The 19474-nt window shown below is 41.5% G+C and overlaps 2 protein-coding genes across 7 annotated transcripts in view; one reads left to right on the forward strand and one right to left on the reverse strand.

Moving 5' to 3' along the window:
* Nucleotides 1-1129: 1129 nt before the first annotated feature.
* Nucleotides 1130-19474, reverse strand: part of AFG2A (AAA ATPase AFG2A) — a 161705-nt gene continuing 143360 nt past the window's right edge. For all 6 annotated transcript variants that reach the window (XM_077300356.1, XM_077300355.1, XM_077300362.1 and 3 more), the window contains one exon: nt 1130-1483. In XM_077300356.1, coding sequence (XP_077156471.1) covers nt 1307-1483 — 177 coding nt within the window. In that variant the 3' untranslated portion in view covers nt 1130-1306. The remainder of the gene's footprint in view (nt 1484-19474) is intronic.
* On the forward strand, nt 1498-4302 carry LOC143819148 (uncharacterized). Its single transcript, XM_077300370.1, has 3 exons — nt 1498-1754; nt 3139-3189; nt 3959-4302. The coding sequence occupies exons 1-3, from the start codon at nt 1559-1561 to the stop codon at nt 4174-4176; spliced, it is 465 nt and encodes a 154-aa protein (XP_077156485.1). The 5' UTR covers nt 1498-1558; the 3' UTR covers nt 4177-4302.

Raw genomic sequence — 19474 nt, forward strand, 5'->3', positions numbered from 1 at the left:
GTAAGGCATGCTGAGGTAGGGCATTACACTCAGCTGCCTGGACTCAGACTATACCTCCCCCCAACCCCAACAGAGGTAAAAGACCAAGGCTTTGATTGAACATGCTGGCAGGCAGGCAAGTCTTCAGACCTTGAGACGGAGGTGGGTGGGTGGAATTTAGGCTTCAGCTCCTGGAAGGGAGTAGAGGCAGAGGCTTAAGGCTCTTCCTCCAGTGACTGTACAGTATGTTTCTCACACTTGTTACTAGCATTTTATTCCCTGAGAATTTCATTTACACAGAATTTCTTCTAGCATAAATTTGCTAGTCTTCTTTGAAAATTGGTTACTCTGTTGATGAGCAGAAACCACAGGTGAATTGAAAGGTGTGTGTGTGTACCACTCCTATATCTGCATACACAGATCACTGGGATTCTTATTTAGCAATACTTCTAGCTCCTTAGACATTTCCAGGGATCTGCCATAAACATTTATGTTCATCACTAGTGTGACCATTTGCTGCTGGCCAGTTGGCTGTGAAAAAATGTCCTTCAAAAGGACTTCTTTTGTTAAAATCCTGGCAGACAGCAGCAAAGTATTCCAAGCAGGCAACCATGTTTTGATGCTTATTTACTACCTAATCAGGTGGAAAAAATACCAGTTAAATCCTGATTTAGTTAGATATAAACTGTTGCAGTTAATTGTGAGATTTCTTAGAACTTCGATATTAAGCTCTGAAGCCCCATGTGGGAAGAAGGAAGAATTAAATGGTGGATGTTTAATGGAACATTATACAGAATATTGTTTTAAGTCAAAGGATTATTGTTCTAAAAGAAAGAGAAAAGGCCTAAAATGATGGCACCATAATAGTAGTGTTATAATGACACAAGGTTGACTCAGCCTTCCATCCTTCCGAGGTCGGTAAAATGAGTACCCAGCTTGCTGGGGGGTAAACGGTAATGACTGGGGAAGGCACTGGCAAACCACCCCGTATTGAGTCTGCCATGAAAACGCTGGAGGGCGTCACCCCAAGGGTCAGACATGACCCGGTGCTTGCACAGGGGATACCTTTACCTTAATGACACAAAATTATGGCAAGCTATATTAATGGAGAAGTTTCAGAAATTTCCATTGTAATAACAAGGTTCCCAAATACTATTCAAGCACGTTTATTTGGAAAACTCCTGCATCAAAATTAATTTCGAACATTTGACTTACAAAAATAGTTTGCTATCCAAAATGTTTTTGGTTTAATAGACTATCTGCACTTCAAATAACAGAAGACCTCCTGGATTCCTCACTCCACAATACAGATTTATCAATCCATGTTTCAAAGTGAGTGCAACCCACTCTGCTGCTGATAACGTTCGTAGAACTGCTGTAGAGAAAATGGAATCCGGGGGGTTACAATAGCCAAGGCTTGCTGAAAATGCTCTCCTGTAATATTTGTGGCCTGTATATCTTCCTGAAGGGCAAGAAGGGCAGCTTCTCGACAAACTGCAGTTATCTGAAAATGAAAAAGAAAAACATTCATTGAAACAAATACCACTGCGACACTTTCTCCACTGAAGATCTGAGCTTGATGCCTACTGTCACGTTGCTGCCACCTCAGCAGGATCCAAGACACAATAGGAAATGCACACTTCCTTTTGCAGTAACCCAGCAAGAGTTTGTGGCGGGCTATGGTGGGAGGGCCCCTGCCATCAGAGTGCAAGTGGCAGCCATCGGAGTGCAAGCCACACTTTCAACCTCCTCTCACGCTGATGCTCCCTTTCCAGGTAGGAAGCTGAAATGACTGCATGAGCAATCAGCCCCACCCTACCCACATGTAACAGAAGCTCTTTCATAATTCTCTTGAATATTAATTGAAGCATCTGTTGTTGTTTTTTTAAAAATTGAATGAATGGCAGAATTCAATAGTTACATCAGCTGCATGCTGTTGTTTAGTTACCGGGGTACCACATGTAAGTAAAGGCAGATGATTCAAAGCCAAGAACCAGCAGAGATGACCAAATACCCCCACTCCCAGAGTGGTTCCTTTCTTGTTTAAAACTGTAACTTAAAACACACACACACACACGTAAAAACAAATCCTTCAAAGTGGAAAGCAGGAAGGCAAGAAAGTGCAGAAAGAGAAGAATGCTGATAGCGCAAAGCCTGAGATGTGTTCTTTAAGCTCCCTGGACTTCAGGCAGCGGAAACAGCCTCATGTTAATGTCATTCTAAAGACACATTACTGTGGTGAAAAGTGCTTGAGGAATGAACAGAGAGACCACGATTTTCAGTGTAAGAAGGAAAACAGTGATTGATATTGATTGCGCCCTTATGTGGCAAATGAAAGAGCCAGCTGAAATGCATTTGTCAACCATTCAGCATATTCTTCGCTGTTTGTTCATTTGGTGAAAAGACTTGCACAGCCTGTGCTGAAATAACGGCTGCCAACATTGCTTAGGAGTTTCAGAAGATTTAACATGCGTTTAGGGAAGCCTTCCGGCGGGGGGTGGGGGAGGGGGATGCAAGGATTTAGACAGCTTTGTCAAGTTTCAACAATATTGCTGTTACTTCAGATCAGCCTTCCACTGTTGTGCATTTCAGTGCTTTAAAACACAGCGAAGACACTGTACAACCAAAAAACCTGCCCATGCTGATACTGGACAGGAAACAAAGACCTAGCAGTATACGAACGCCTAGCTAACCCAGAAAGCATTGCTGCATGTCATTTTACAGATAACTTTAAAGGTGACAGAGATCTTAGTGCAATTTTTTCTTCTGTAGCCATTTTTGGATACCAGCAATATCCCCCCCCCCCCCAAAAAAAAAAATGCCTCTCCATTATCTGTGCACAGGCTTTATCTATAGAAAACCTTGCCCAAACACCCTTTCAGCCATTTCAAAAAAACACCGGCAACAGTGTGCATCTGCTCATCTGCCCATTTTAATGGTGCCAATTTTTCAATAACATGAAATAGCTCTCACTGGCTCTGGAAGTCTGTGGGGTTTTTAAAAATTCCCTGAGATGTCTCCTAGGACACTTCAAAGGAACAGTACATACTTTTGTGGTCATATTTCTTTCCATTGTCTGTCTTATAGGTCAAAGATGATAAGTTAGAACTGATTGTTTCTTATACCTACAGACGTTTATCCAATTTTTCCTTCACACAGGGACACACAGGGAAAACCTGGCCACTGAATTGATAGCATCCAGCACAACAGGTCAGTGGAGGCCCAAATGAATACGGGATGGTGCTGCTCAGCTTCTAGGCTAGGTGTTTCCCTCCTTCTGATTTGAGAGAGAGAGAAGACAGTATTTTCAGAACATTTAATTTGCATCTGTCTAGTAACGGAGGGACCAGGCAACTGCACATATGCAACCACAATGTTTTGCTGCCACAGACTAAGGTAGTGGAGCCAGTGGACAATAAAGAAGAGCTACATTTCTTGCTGCATGGGCAGAAACGATGTAGACATGGTAGAAGGAAGTGGAGATGGCAGTTCAGGGACCACCAGGCATGGTCATTAATGAGTGACAGATACTGGTTCAGGGCACAGGCAGAGCAGGCAAGCCCAACCAGGGAGTTTCCCAATCTCATATTATGAACATGCTGGATCATATCAGTGGTCCATCAAGTCCAGCATTCTGTTTCACCAGCAGCCAACTAGTTGTCTTGGAGGATCAAGAAGCCAAGGCCTTCCCCTGAAGTTACCTGATAGCATTCATGTTCAGAGGCTTACTGCCTGTGAATATGTAGATTCTCTTTAATTGCAATGGCTAGATGCCACTGATGGACCTCTGCTCTATGGATCATATCACTGCTGCCAGGCCCAGTAAACAACTCTCTGCATCCACCAGCCTACTTTTACTTGAGGGACAGAAAGAAGGTCACAAGAAGGAAGCTCAGACATCCAGTAGCTGCTGTTCTAGCTTAAGAACAGAATTCTCTGTTTCTATCTGTGTTATCTATCTATCTGTTTATTTATTTAGGGATTTATATTCCGCCCCGTCTTCGGAAAATTGTGAACAGGCAGAGGCATCGTCTCTCTCCTTTTGGATATGTGCATGATGAAGGCTGTAGGTTTTGCATGTATACTTATACTGATACATATTGTGCCAGTAATTATGACTATTTGGAGCACTCTTCCATTAGACCAGCCTCAGAGTTAGCCACCTGTAAAATGAATACATGTCACTTGAATGCTTAATTCTTTAATTTCCTATATCTGTCTGTGAATATTGTTGTCAGTGGCCAAGTCTGCCTGTTATCTCAGGTGTATCTGTGTTTCCTGGAACTGGAAAGCAAGTCCAATAGCCTAACAGAAATGTCAAACTCCCCACAAATGGTTATAATCGCTTTGTTACCTACCATTAAAAAAAAAACAATTAGCAATCTTTTTGTATTTTTCCTGAGCCTCTAGGCACACTCTCCCATCCACCCACTTCCTCTGCAACAAGAACTATAATATTTGAAAAGTGACAGGGTTTCCATGTTCAAGGAACATGCCAGATGACCTGTATGCTAGGAGAAGGAAAAAAAACAAAACAGAAATTTCACTATACACTACATGATGCACAAAAGGACACTAATAATTTTGACCTCAAATGCCTTTGAACTGTCCTTATTTTTTCTTTAAAAATAATACTCTGTATTAGGATGGAGATTTCTTCATTTAGACCAATATTAATCTCCAATCTCACTGCCAATCAGTTGTGGCTTCCTGAATGAAAACATTTTTAGGATAAACTGTTTTACTCCTGAAACCATGTGCTGATAACCTGACAATTCATCTGCCAGGATGAATCAGCCAAGATGAATGGTTGATTCGGCTTTCTTGAGTCAGGTCCATTGTGGTTTTAAGCACTAACTTTCTTCCAAAGGGCTGAAAGTTCCTTTCAACTTCTTTGTATTTGAAGTGCTCCAAACAAGCTTTAAAGATTCTGAAAAAGACTGAGGGAGAGGGAGAGAAAGAAAGAAATGAGCTTCTGTGCTCAAGTCTTAGGTATTTTCAAGAAAGTGGCTTGGTTAATGCATCGTCTGCCAGGAACACCTGTGAACTATTGAATTTAATTGGGCTGCAGCTGGTGCCGATTGTATGTGCAGCAACTGGCAGCCTGATAGGCTGGCCTTGTACATTGTGTTTCATTTTGCCTTCCCTTTCTTTCAAGCTTGTTTCCCCCCCTGTAGATGGTTACAAGAGAGTGCGTGAGAAAAGGATTAGGAACCTGAAGCAGATTGGCATCCTGTGGTGGTTTGTGAATAGTACAAATTGTGGGGCTTCCCAGAGGAAGACTACCTGCAAGACAACACGCTAACATGACAGGGGTGCCTCCTAGGCACCCCTGAAAGCAGGATTAGAGAGTGGGAACACCAACTTTCCCACTCAGCATGCAGGACAGTGAAAAGGCTCCAACAGGCCTTGTGGAGGGGCAGGCGGAAGCTGAAAAAAACAATGGTCAAAGGTAACCCCCCCCCCCGCTCTATGCACCTGCCTAAATCATAGATGAAGCTCACAAAAAATCAACAAGTGTCATTGCAATTTTTAAAAAAATCAAATATAAATGAGAAGAAAATTAAGGTCATCGCGTGTTCAAGGATCAACACATTCAGACAACATAATCTGCCACTCAAGTCTGTACCCCAAAGCCACAACTGAAGGGGTTAGGTGGCTTGGGCAAAATACTGTCCTGTGACTGTCCCTTGAAAAACGAGTGACCATCACAGGCCAATTATAAACATTAGAGTCACTGTTGCCCGTGTTTGTGTTAATCAAGTACTCAAAGAATATTTGGTTCTTTCTACTGATGTGCATCTGGTTGTCATATGTCTTCAGAAACATAGCAGAGAGGCAGCAAATGAAGTGAGTTCCTAGAATTAACACACAGGCCAAGCAATAAACGGAGGAGCTTGTGTTCAAAGGTTTTCATGGAAAGTAGCCTGAACCTTTCTACATGGAGCTTTTACAGAGAGCTTGCTCATTCTCAATCATTCTAAGAATGAATGCCCTCAGGGTATAGTCCCAGTCTTTCAGAAGCTTAGTCTCTCTTCTGTTTGTGAACTTTTAGTAGACAAGGTACCTTTCCAAGCAAATGCAGGAAATGTACATTCCAATTTAACACTTGTAACTGTAAGCACCAAGTGCAAGTCATTTTCCAAGACACACTGATTTGATACAGATCCCGTCACTCTGGCAAAGATGTGGCAAGACTGCACCTTTAACAAAAGAATTCTGTATTTAAAAAAAACACAAGTTTGCACATGCTGAGACAGAATATTTTTAAACAACGTTCTCTGCCAAGTGCTAGTTTCAGCTATATTTGTGGAACTTAACCGCACACACACACACACACACACACACACACACACACTTCAGTGTGAAAGTAAGCTTCATTTGTGGTTAATTTTTAAAGAGCTATTTCTTTTCAAGAAAATATAATTTGTTGGGACTTCCAGTTCTCTCTATGAAGATCATACATTATCTACAGGAACAATAGGATCACCAGGAAAGCTTCTATAAATGCTACATATTAACACCTTTATGAATGTGTGAATATTTTTAAGATTACAAAAGTATCATGTAACTTAGTACCTGTGTAAGATATATTTAGAACACTGTTCAGCTGTGGGCACTACACTTCAAGAATAATGACAAGTTTGAAGAGATCTAGGATCAAGCTGTGAAGAAAACAGACTAGAATGCAAGTAATATAGTGAAATACTGCAGCAAGCTAGGTAATAGAAAAGAAGATTAAGGCAGTGAGAACACTGGAATGAAGTAGAATAACTATATGTCCTATCCATTGAGAAGAGAACAAACAAAACAAAGCAATGCCCCCTAATAAGAATTTAGGTGATATTACAATATGTTAAAGGTAAAGGTATCCCCTGTGCAAGCACCGAGTCATGTCTGACCCTTGGTGTGACGCCCTCCAGCGTTTTCATGGCAGACTCAATACGGGGTGGTTTGCCAGTGCCTTCCCCAGTCATTACCGTTTACCCCCCAGCAAGCTGGGTACTCATTTTACCGACCTCGGAAGGATGGAAGGCTGAGTCAACCTTGAGCCGGCTGCTGGGATTGAACTCCCAACCTCATGGGCAAAGCTTTCAGGCGGCTGCCTTACCACTCTGCGCCACAAGAGGCTCTTACAATATGTTACACATAAGTAAAAAAAAAAAAAAAAAAAAAAGGCCAAATTATGAAAGCAGAACAAGCAAGAAAAACAGTGTCAGTCCAACTCTCACAGGTATGTTGAACACATACCTGCTCTGGGGCTCCTTGATCGATCCCTGTCAGACAGACAAACACACACACACATACAGAGACTCCTTCCCCCCACATCCTCCTCTCCGTCTTTCCCTCTTGCTTCCCCCACTTCCTCCCTGATCTCTCCCCGTCCCTCTCTGTCAGACACACACAAACACACACACTCAGACTCCTTATCCCCTCCCTCCTTACCTCTTGTGGCAGAAGGGCCCTGGCCTTCTCTGCCTGCATGGGCAGCTCCCTGGCCCCCAGCAGCTCTACGGGCGGTGCTCTGGCCTGTGGAGGCTACGCAGGTGGCACCCCAACTCCTGGCGGTTTCACAAGCACTGCCCTGGCCTGCAGAGGCTGCCCAGGCAATGTGTCAGCCCCCTGGCTCTAGCTGATCCACTGGATTCCTTCTATAGGCAGGATACTCCAGTAACTGGACAATTATAAATTGCCAAGGGATTTCTCTGCAGCATCTCCATTTTCACTCCATATTTATAAGGCAGTCTGCTGTAATAACTAGCAGACCAACAACATTGGCCATAATTTCCTCTAAGAAACAGAAAACTAATCTAAATCATTGTGTCTTAACACTAAATTGAATACTGTTAATCCTATTTCGGGGGGGTGGGAGTGGAAAGCAAACAGATTATCAAACATACAGAGAGGACAGGCTAATTCCCAGAAGCTGTAGGCTATCAGTTTCTGAGAATCCAGGCACTTATTTCAACTGGTGATATAATAGACACCTATTAATAGGTATCCTGTCAGAACCAGGTATAAAGGAAAGGAAAAAGACCAATGTATGGTATAGACATATGTTTCCTGCAGAGTCTGAGACAGTTTTCCACTGTTAAATTAACTCTTACTCTTCGTTCAAGCTCCAATCCAAGATGTATTATCGTTAACAACACTTGCTCTGAACAATTCTAGCCCCGTGCAGCAACAGGTTCCAGAGAAGCAGTCACAGCAGAGCTAGAACCTTCCACCATACAGAAGTTACGTGGACTGAGACGCTAAGTCAGTCACTAGGTGGGATCCAATGATCCACCAGTGGAAAGGATGGTGGTTACAAATCGTTCCCAGCAGCCATTTCCCACTCTGGAGAGTCTATTCCCTTGGGTCATGGGACTCATGTGGTCTAACAGCCATATGAGTTGGAAGGCTGCAGTTCAAAGGAAGAAGGAAATTACATTTTCTGCCTGAAAGAAGAGGGAGGAGAGGGCAATTTTGTATTCCTCACCACTGTGGCTTCCCTAGCCATGCATGTAGTCTTTTCCCAGGTAGCAAAGCCATGCTTCTATCACTGTGGGACCCAATGTGCGTGTGTCTGTTTTCTGAATAGAACTTAGAAATGAATCCTTATAACAACATAGCTATTAATAGAAGAATTAAAAAGAACCCTGCATGCTCTTGCACAGACTATGCATCTGGATTATGAAAACTTGTGCATCCATGCGTGGCCCTGTCAAGAACAAACTGTGTTTATCCAGGTTTTTTAGTCCCCAACCTTGTCCAAGATACACAAGTCAGAGAAAAATAATACCAGTGCCTTTCCAAGATCGTATGGCATTTGTGTTATTTTTGTGCTAAAGAGATTTGACAACATCTTTGAGAGGATCAAGAGGATCAAGCCTCAGAGTTTCTGTTGGCTAACTTCACACAACAGTTCTATATTTACTTAAACATAAATTTTAAAGATAGGCGCATAAAACTAAGGGCTTATCTGCATTGCAGATTTCACGAGCCATAGAAGTAGGGTTGCCAACCTCCAGGTGGCGCCTGGGGATCTCCCATTATTATACCTGATCTCCAGATGAACAAGGTCAGTTTCCCTTGAGAAAATGGCTGCTTTGGAAGGTGGACTCTACAGCATTACATACTGCTGAGATCGCTCTCTGTCCCAAATCCCACCCACTCCCAGCTGTACCCCCAAAGTATCCAGGCATTTCTCAACCAAGAACTGGCAAACCTACATGGAAGTGATATGGTGTTCCAGATTTTAGTCATTACTAGTTCTGTGATTCCAAGTCCTTATATCCTGCTGTTCACAGTACAGTTATCATAAGTGTCTTCCTACTCATGCATAGGTTTGTCTGGATATCACCTGGATAGACTGGAAAAATCATGTGCAATATCCAGGCACCCCTTTGAAAAACTGTCTTCTGTCACTACAGCTATAATGTGATCACCACCATTGCCACCTTTACCACTCTGCAAAACCTAGGGAAGGAGGTTAGAGTTCAAGTTATTTGATTCTATCTAGCTGTTTAGGATAATTTAAGAGGGAAGGGTTCCAGGTTTTCATTCTCTCCCATGATATGATTCCATTCTCCTGAACAAAAATATTTGTGCAGGGCATGGAGTGGGGTAGGGGAAGAATCTATTAGTTCCTTGTAGTTGTGAGAAGATAAATCACTGTAGGCCCATCTCTTTCCATTTGACCAAAGCAACATCTTGATGGTGGCAACCAGAAGATTGCAGTTGGTGCATAGGGTAATATGGGAACAGATGGTCCTTTAGACATGTGGGTACTAGGCTACGAAGGGCTTTAAAGGTTTTAAACAACATCCAGAATAAGACTTCTATGGTGAGAAATGGTCCTTGAGATATGCAGGTCATAGGGTATGAACTAAGGTTATAACAGCATGTGGATTTAAACTCAGAAAGAAATGCTGCTGTTTTAAAATAGGTGAGAGGCGTTCCTGTTGGCTAGTCCATGATAATAGTCTAAAGGTAAAGGTATCCCCTGTGCAAGCACTGAGTCATGTCTGACCCTTGTGGTGATGCCCTCCAGCGTTTTCATGGCAGACTCAATACGGGGTGGTTTGCCAGTGCCTTCCCCAGTCATTACCGTTTACTCCCCAGCAAGCTGGGTACTCATTTTACCGACCTCAGAAGGATTGGAAGGCTGAGTCAACTTTGAGCCGGCTGCTGGGACTGAACTCCCAGCCTCATGGGCAAAGCTTTCAGACGGCTGCCTTACCACTCTGCGCCACAAGAGGCTCTTGATAATAGTCTGGCTGCCACTTATTATTTCCATGTTGTCTTCAAGGATAGCCATATATGCAGCAAATTACAGCAGTCAAAGTACTGCAAATGTTCTTCTAAATAGTACAAGTCAATGTTATTAACTAAGGGGAGGGAGAACACAAAACCATCAGAAGGCAAGTTCACAACATTAAAGCTAACATCGACCTAACAGATGCTATGCATAAATATGACAATAAGGAGGATTTGCCATCATCCCACTGTGGAATAATTGAGGCACAGAGTGCATATCAAGTCATCATTCCTTTGTATGCCTACAATACAGATTAACAAAAACACTCTTTATGAAGATATAGATCATTCAAAAAGCCATTATGTTAATATTTTGTGACTCACACCATTCTACAGAGAATAAGGTATTTCATTGCTAAAGATACACAATATTAAAATTTCATTTCCAGCATTGTATTCAATGTTCTTTTCAGAGTTAATTTTTCAGTTCCTGCCTCTACTGCATGCAGAATTTTCAAATACTCTTGGCCTTCATTTCAGGGCACGTGCACACAATCCAAAAAGGATTACAAATGTCAAGTTCTTCCTAAAGTCTGTTGCTCTATAAAAGCAGCCAGGTGTTATAGGCGCCTCATACGCAAAACAGTATCGTTTTCTATTCCTAGGTTTTTAAAAAGCTGTAATTTGCAACAGACAGAAGATCATAAATTTTAGGGCCTTCCCCTCATAATACCCCTCCCCGAACATCCCATTTATTTTACTCTAACAACTGATGACTGCATTCAACTATAATCAAATGAGAAGTTCTGCTTCTGTTGTTAGAAGTCTCGCTCCCAAAGTTTCTGAAGAAAATTAAGTAGCTTACAAATTAAATGCTCGGCTTGGGAGCAAATATTTGAACATCACACTGTCCTTTCAAAGCAAAAGAGGAAGCGGCTGTTGCACAAAGGACAAGCCAAGAGAAATAATGTTCAGCCTCAGACCCATGTGAAAGTGATTTGAGATAATCAAAGGAATCTGCAAATAGGTTAAAAAACAGGCCTATGTACTAATAGGAGAGCTTTACAAGGAAGTCAGAAATGGAGCTGAGCTTTGGCTTAACAATACACAGAAGCTTGTTAGGTGGTACACTGCTGTAACAGGCAGGAACAGCAAAAAGGGATAGCAAGAGACCCTTCTGGTCTTAAAAAAAACATACTATCTCAGCAGTTCTACTGCATTAGCCCCAAGAAATGGAAAATAGCTGCTGGCAGTATTCTGTAAATGCTTGGAAAATATCTTTTGCATACAGAATGGCATTTTGGGGATCTAACCCACTACTGTCCTTTTGTTTTGTACAGTTGTTTCTATTGTTAGTCTTGGAGAGTTACAGGTACAAAAACAAAATTTCATCTTATATTGATTTCAGTGAGATTTACTATTGGGATAATTGTAGACAAAAAGAAAAGAAAGAAAAACAAATAGAATTTTTAACAAAACAAAATTAGACTAATTTTTATTGTCAGACGAGCATGTAAGTTTCCAAGAAGCACAGAATGTTTTAGCATGCTGAATTGAAAAGTTGCCTTTTCTCATTCAGCCAAAAGTAGCGAACACAGGGGGGGGGGGGATCCCTCTTTTATTGGTTGTGTAGTTTCTACCTGATATTAGGTCACTACTAAAGTTTTGTATTGTTAATAATCATCCGATGGCCCAGGCAAGCCCAATCTTGGAAGCTAAGCAGGGTCAGCCCTGGTAAATAAGCTGGGAACCAGCTTGGTGAAGTGGCTAGGAGAGCCAACTTCTAATCTGGGAAGCCAGGTTTGATTCCCTGCTCCCCCACATGGATCCAGCAGGGTGACCTTGGGCTTCCCACAGTGCTGATAAAGCTGTTCTGACCAAGCAGTGATATCATGGCTCTCTCAGCTTCTCCTACCTCACAGGGTGTCTGTTGTGAGGAGAGTAAGGGAAGGTGATTGTAAGATGCTTTGAGTCTCCTTTAGGTAGAGAAAAGCAGCATATAAGAACCAACTCTTCTTCATCATCTTCATAACTGGATCAGAGACCACCAAGGAAGTCCAGGGTTGTCACACTCAGAGGAAGGCTATGGCAAACTACCTGTTTGTCCCTTGGCTTGAAAACTGTATGGGGTTGCCATAAATCAGCTGCAACTTGATGGCAATTTCCACCACCATGAAAATAAAATCCCCACTTGACATCATCAACATCAATAAGCCTTGAGGTATCTAAAGAGCCTATTAATTGTTGTTGTTGCTGCTAATGGAAATGGCTTTGTGCGCTTCAGAGAAAGTGGATAGTTTAGATGCAGAAGAAAAGCAACCCTCAACTTCCCTCAGTCCTGGAACATAAGGCTATATTTTGCTATTAGATAAAGCGATGGGGAAGAACCATGCATACTGCCAGAGCTTGGCTTGTAGTTTCTGCTGCAATCATTCAGACTGATGCCCCATTTCCACCCCACCACCCAGATGTAGTTCCCTTTCTGGTTTTGGAATTTAAATTGGCTCACCATCTCTAGCAAAGGTACAGATAATTCTATATTAATGTATACTGCTCTGAGTTCCTTTAAAAAAGGGCAGGCAAAAATGTAGAAAAATAAATAAATATATCACACCATGACACATGGGGAAGAAATGGAAAAACAAAAGAGCTGAGAGGACGAAGAAGTCTGGTCAAATAACAATAAGTTTTAAGTTATTGTGGCCTTATGTTTGGGCCAGCCAATTTTTTCCCTCTAGAATGTTTTCAGGGGGGGGGGAATACAGAGAGTTACACCAGGAAAAAAAAACCCAGTTCTGATGTTATTTTCACATATATTTCAACCATCAATAATTCAATTTTGCTTGTGGGGAATCCATTTCCTAAGCACATCCTGTGACATGCTGTGCCAGTACTTGTTGTGTAAGAAATTAATTAAAGGGTTCCTATTGCAAAATGTTCGGAATGACGAAAAAAGCAGATTGAGACACAAGTAAACAAAGTGGGCTGAAGGAGGCTGAATGGATGTGCCGGTTTTTGGTTAGTTTGCATATTTCTTTTTGAACGGAAAATCTAAATCTCCAGCATTGTGAAAGTAAAGCCCTCACAAACTGAAGGCAAGGCAGAGTGTTCACCAGGAATTTGCTGTAATTTATTTTGTTAGTCATTGAACTATGACATGCATGTATAACTGCATGGAAATGTATGTTTAACAAATCTACTCAAACTCTCCTATCTATCTATTAAGCTACGTAAATGATGGTGGAGTAACAAACAAACACTAATTGCTGGAAGACCCAGGCAACACACCAATTACATTATGTGATCCGGTGCGATGTTACGGCAAGCTCACCATCACAATAGTATGACTGAAAATGTAGAACTGGCCAATTCTCTTCTTATAAGCTAATATATATGGAATTTGTTTTATGTTGTGGCATTAACCTGTGGAGCATTTGCATTTCACACAGCAAAGAAAACGGTTTACGTTCCCCAGTCAGTTTCTGCTTTGCAAACTTTTTGCACATACTCTTGATTCCAAGTAGGACCATTCTGTGCTAGCACACGCTTTAAAGAGGAAACTCACTGTTTGTTTGCCTAGCAAAGCTAATAAGATAGGAATCTTAAGATAGGAATCTCTGTCATCATCAAAAGATAGATACATATCCTGCACTGACTGTATTCTAAAAATCAGTTTATTCCTGAGGTCAGAATGTATGCATATTTATTGCACTAGATTTTATTTATAATGGTTATGGAATTGCATTGACATGTGCACAAAACCCAAGTTCACATGTGTTACTGTTTAGTGCTTGCTGGTTCATGTAAGAATGTGCAATGAGTTGGAAGAGCAATATGTGCAGCAGTACTACCAACCACTACAATGGTAACTGTTGTGAAAATGATCCTAGTTTAATCATTGCTTCTTCTCATACAATGGCCAGATGTAGGGCACTATGGATTGTTACATTTTGACCCTAAAGCAAGGAGCTATGCAATGGAGAACTCATATCTAGGCATGTGCAAAAAAAAAAAAAAAAAAGGAGGGGGGAAGACAATTTTGGATATTGCCCAAATTGATTTGGCCTGAATTTCAAGCACCTTTCCCTGGCTCAGGTTTGGCCCAATAACCTATTATGCCATTAAAGTAAATGGGAAATTTCCCTTTCTGTCCTTTCTATCTCAGAGAGGCAGGGGTTTGAGGTATAGGCACCAAATGTGCAGAATAGCTGTGAGAGCCTCTCCTCAAAAGAACCTCCAAGTTTCAAAAAGATTGGAATGGGGGGGAGCAATTCTACGGGCACCCACCCTACCTCTATTGTTTCCAATGGCAAGGGGAGAAAGATTCTCTGTTCTTGTCTTTCCACCCTTGTCATTGGAAACTATAAAGGCTGGATGGGCACTGTCTTTGCCTCAAATCCCAGTCTCCCCCCCCCCAATACCACAGAATAGATGGAAATGAGAAATATTGATCCCTTTAAACTGCCCGATCTCCACAATGCCGAATCACATCCAAATTGCAGTTCGGCAATCTCGTCAAGGCTGATTCCAGCAGTTTAACTTAAGGGGAAGTCCAATTCATACTGGATTTGTCTAAAAAGTCTCCACATCAACATTGATTCAGGTATTTTTGGGATTATCTGAAACGAATCGCATATGCCTTCTCATATCCCTTGGAGAGACAAAGCCTAAGGGAGAAGCCCTTTTTTTCTGGATAGGAGAAGGAAGAAAAAAGATAGCTTGTGACTTCTGAGGAGAGATAATCTGCCCTGTCCGTGCTAACACTTCTTGCACATCACTGATGAGAGGTGAGGCATTTCAGGCCACACAAGTATAATGATGGTCATTAAAAGCTTTGACACATCAAAGAAACACACATGAACACTTCAATGCATGCTAATGGAGTTGTGCATTTGCATCTGCACTGGGCTGAAAACAAGTGTCTTGTGAAAAAACAACCTACAAACTATTTTTCAATAGTACCCTTTTGTCAGGTTGTAGAGAATGAAGTTAATCCAAAGAATGAATTTTAATTTATGTTTAACATTACTGACAGCTGTAGTATCTGCAAGAGAAAAATCCACAGAGGACAGCTTAGCCTTTTCTATGTCTATGTATTTCTCTCCTACAAATATTATTTCCTCCACTGGGGCTCAGAAGGATGCCTCAAAGGAACAGATATTTAGTAGAGAATTGTCACTCAAAGAATACCATCACCATCTACAACCTTTCCTTAAATGTTCTCCTAATCCTAACATTCCAGTTACCTGAGCAATCGCTGTTTTTGCCAATGTGTCATTCCACCCTAGATGTAGCTACCTGGTGCTTTTGACAAAATCTCAGAGAGAATTCCATGAAACCTGAAAGCTTGTTTGAAAAGTTCACTCAACAATGCTACTCAGTCTGACGAAGAGAGCTTGCACTCGAAATCTCATTCCTTGAATAAATCTTTGTTGGTCTTAAAGGTGCTACTGGACTCTGATTTTATTGTGCTACTTCTGACCAACATGGGTAGCCTTTTGAATCAATGCTACTCTAGTAAAGAATATGGGCAAATTGTAACTGAAGTTAACTGAAGTTGGTTTCAATGGAAGTTGGTTTCAATGGAAGAGATTAAGCATATATTTAATTCAGGTCAACAAGATTGAAAAGTGCTCCAATGTGGTTGGATGACACATCAAGTACAGTATGCATAATTACTCACATTATAATAAAGTAATAATACAATGGCTAAAGATACAGAGGGCTGTTATTTTGGGAGCTAGCAATGAAATGCCTGACCTGGATAGCACAAGCTAGCCTGGTCTTATCTAGATCTCAGAAACTAAGCAGGATTGGCCATGGTTAGTACTTGGATGGGAGACCACCGAGCAATACCAAGTTGCTACACTGAGGCAGGCAATGGCTTGAAACTTTTTATATCTCTTACCTTGAAAACCCAACAGTGTCCTGATACGTTGGCAGCGACTGACCCCCAACCCCAATATAATGACATAAGAAATTCAGTGTTGGTTTTAAAACACGAATTAACCATATTTTCCTTTGAGCCTGAACATTTGTGTAGGATACTGCCTGCACTGTCAACCTACCATCATGTTTGTGTTGTTGTGCTTGTGCTGCCAAAAATAAGCCCCTTTTAAAGACATTTTTGAGTGCAGCCAGTGGACTCGGTGGTAAAACTGATGCCTAATCCCTAACACTTTGGTTAAATCTCATTTCATTGGATCTTATTTAAAAATGTGCTTAGGATTGGATGATGGAATCATGTTGATAATTCTTTCAAAACAGCACCCCAGATTCCAATGATCAAATAGCAATACCAGGTGTTATCAGTAAAGCAATGGAATGTAATTCAGGAAATGTCATAACGCCCTGATACTAATCAGTAGTTCTCACACACTTTGAAAGCAATAGGTTGCCAACACAGGACATTTCACATGTCCTGGATGCAAAACCAATAATCCTCCCACACATTGAGCAATGTGTAGACTTTCTTGCCATCTTTCCTTAAATAGGACACATTTGAACACCTTGGGGGAATATTAAAATAAATGAAGTCAAATAAGTAGCTTGGTGATTCCGTTAGCATACTCAAAATACAGCTTAAGTGGTGGCAAAATCTTTATTTGGACATCATCACCTGTTTGCCTGTGATGGGCATAAATGCAACTTCTTGTCATATTCAAGCAATTCCACCTTCTCTTGTGTACAAGGCACCAATAACAGTTTAAATAGCTGTTAACCAAGGTTCAGTTTACGATGATGTGAGTTGCCATAGAACAAATCAGGATGGAGAGGAGTGACAAGTGGAGTGCCTCAGAAGAAGAAGAGTTGGTTTTTATATCCCACTTTTATCTACCTGAGGGAGTCTCAAAGTGGTTTACAATTGCCTTCCTTTCCTCTCCCCACAATAGACACCCAGTGAAGTAGGTGGAGCCGGGAGAGCTCTGAGAGAAACTACTCTGTGAGAACACTATATCAGGAGTGTGACTAGCTCAAGGCCACCAAGCTGGCTGCATGCAGAGGAGCAGGGAATCAAACCTGGCTTGCCAGATTAGAGGCTGCTGCTCTTAACCATGACACCAGTCTCAGGAATCTGTCCTGGGCCTTGTGCTGTTTCACATATTTATAACTGATTTGGATAAAGGAATAGAGGGATGCTTATTAAATTTGCAGATGATACTAAACTAGGAGGAGTAGCAAACACAGTGGAAGACAGAATCAAAGATACAGGATGATCCTGACAGGCTGGAAAATAAAATAAATGTCAATAGTGATAAATGTGAAGTTCTGTATTTAAATATGAAAAATCAAATGCATCATTATATGATGAGGGAGACTTGTCTTGTCAGTAATATGTACAGAGAAAAACAGAACCTTTCCAAGGCAATTGGTACAATAAATTTTATATATCAATATTTTTTTAAGGACCAACCAAAATGGTTACTATACTCCGTTTTCACAATTTTTCTTCAGTGGTTGATTCCTTATACTCTTACCAACCAATTTATATATATAGATAGGCCACCGGCTCTGTAAAGTATTGTGGGGAATGTCAGTCAAAAATATTTTGGTTGGTCCTTAAAAAATTATTGATATATAAAATTTATTGTACCAATTGCCTTGGATAGGTTCTGTTTTTCTCTGTATATTTTTTGAACCTTTCTTCCTTTTTCGTATTGTAATTTCATTGTCATTAATATGTGCAAAAAGGATCTAGGGGTCTTAGTAGACCATATGCTGAATATGAGTCTTAGTAGACCATATGCTGAATATGAGTCAGCAGTGTGACTCAGTGGTTAAAAAGGTAAATGGGATTTGGGGCTGTATCAAAAGAAGTCTACTGTCCAGATCGCACGAGGTGAAGGTAACAATTTACTGTGCTCTGCTTAGACCTCACTTAGACTACTGTGTTCAGTTTTGGCCACCACAATTGAGGAAGGATGTAAACAAACTGGAGCATGTCCAGAGAAGGGCAATGAGGACAGTGAGGGGTTTGGAAACCAAGTCATATGAGGAAAGGTTGAGGGATCTTGGTCTGTTTAGCCTGGATGGAAGACAACTAAGAGGTGATATGATAATTGTCTTCAAGAACTTGAAGGGCTGTCATGTAGAGCAGGGGTAGTCAACCTGTGGTCCTCCAGATGTCTATGGACTACAATTCCCATGAGCCCCTGCCAGCAAATGCTGGCAGGGGCTCATGGGAACTGTAGTCCATGAACATCTGGAGGACCACAGGTTGACTACCCCTGATGTAGAGGATGGAGCAGTTGTTTTCTGTTGCCCCAGAGGGTTGAAATTTCAATGGGTTGAAATTAATTCAAAATAATTTCTGGCAAAACAAGTAGTTCCTGACAGAGCAACTACTTAGTGATACAGGCTTCTTCAGGAGGTGCTGGGGGCTCCTTCTTTGGAAGTTTTAAGCAGAAGCTAGATAGCCATATGACAAATGCTGCTTCTGTAAACTAAGTCAGATTGTAAGTGGGTAGGCAGGAAGGGTTCTGCCAGTGCTTGGCTCTTGTGGCTCTTTCTTGTATGCCCAAGGAAATGCTGATCGCCACTTTGGGACCAGGAAGTAAATTTACTTCAGGCCAGACTGGCCAGGGATTCTGGTTTTATTTCTTATATTTTCTGGGGGGTCATCATCTGAGCATGTAATTGGGGTCACTGGGCAAGTAGTTGTGATTTTCTTGCACTGTGCAGGGGGTTGACTGGATGACACTGGCAGCTCCGTCTAACTCCATGACTCTATGAAAGCCAGGAAGCTCTCAGCCGCACTCTACACAAGAGAATAAGGACAGAGAGGAGGGAATATGAGAGTGAGCAAAAGCTGTCTTCATGTCACAAGCAAATATATTGTCTGAATATGATCAATGGGCTGGGATATGAAGAACAAGGGGGGAAATCTGTCCTGCACACCCAAAGGGAATCTTCTTACTTTTTGTCTTGGACAGCAACTGCTCATATCACACAACAGGCCATTTGGGAAATTGAAGATCTTTTCAAATCCCTTTTGTGGGATGCCATGAGATTCTGTTTTCAAAGAGGCCATGGCTATACCTTTGGACTTGTGTGTGTGTCTGTGGGAGGATGGACTACCCCCACTTCATTCCTTTGTTTTCTTTGAGTTGAGAACTAGTATATATCAAACTTATGTTCTACAACATTATACAGAAGAGGACGAGGAAGAAGAAGAATAGGAGGAAAATGAAGAGGACTAACTGTTATCAAACTCAGAATACAAGCTTGTCTGTTATCACAGCTAATATTAGCA

This window comes from Paroedura picta, chromosome 10 (assembly GCF_049243985.1).
Source record: "Paroedura picta isolate Pp20150507F chromosome 10, Ppicta_v3.0, whole genome shotgun sequence".
NCBI lineage: Eukaryota > Metazoa > Chordata > Lepidosauria > Squamata > Gekkonidae > Paroedura > Paroedura picta.

Excerpts from the sequence above, each read along its gene's own strand:
- LOC143819148 (XM_077300370.1), top strand. The coding sequence starts at position 1,559 with ATGCCTACTGTCACGTTGCTGCCACCTCAGCAGGATCCAAGACACAAT. Across the intron at positions 1,755-3,138 it reads CGCTGATGCTCCCTTTCCAG|GGACACACAGGGAAAACCTG; the intron begins GTAGGAAGCTGA and ends TCCTTCACACAG. Across the intron at positions 3,190-3,958 it reads GATAGCATCCAGCACAACAG|GGATTTATATTCCGCCCCGT; the intron begins GTCAGTGGAGGC and ends TTATTTATTTAG.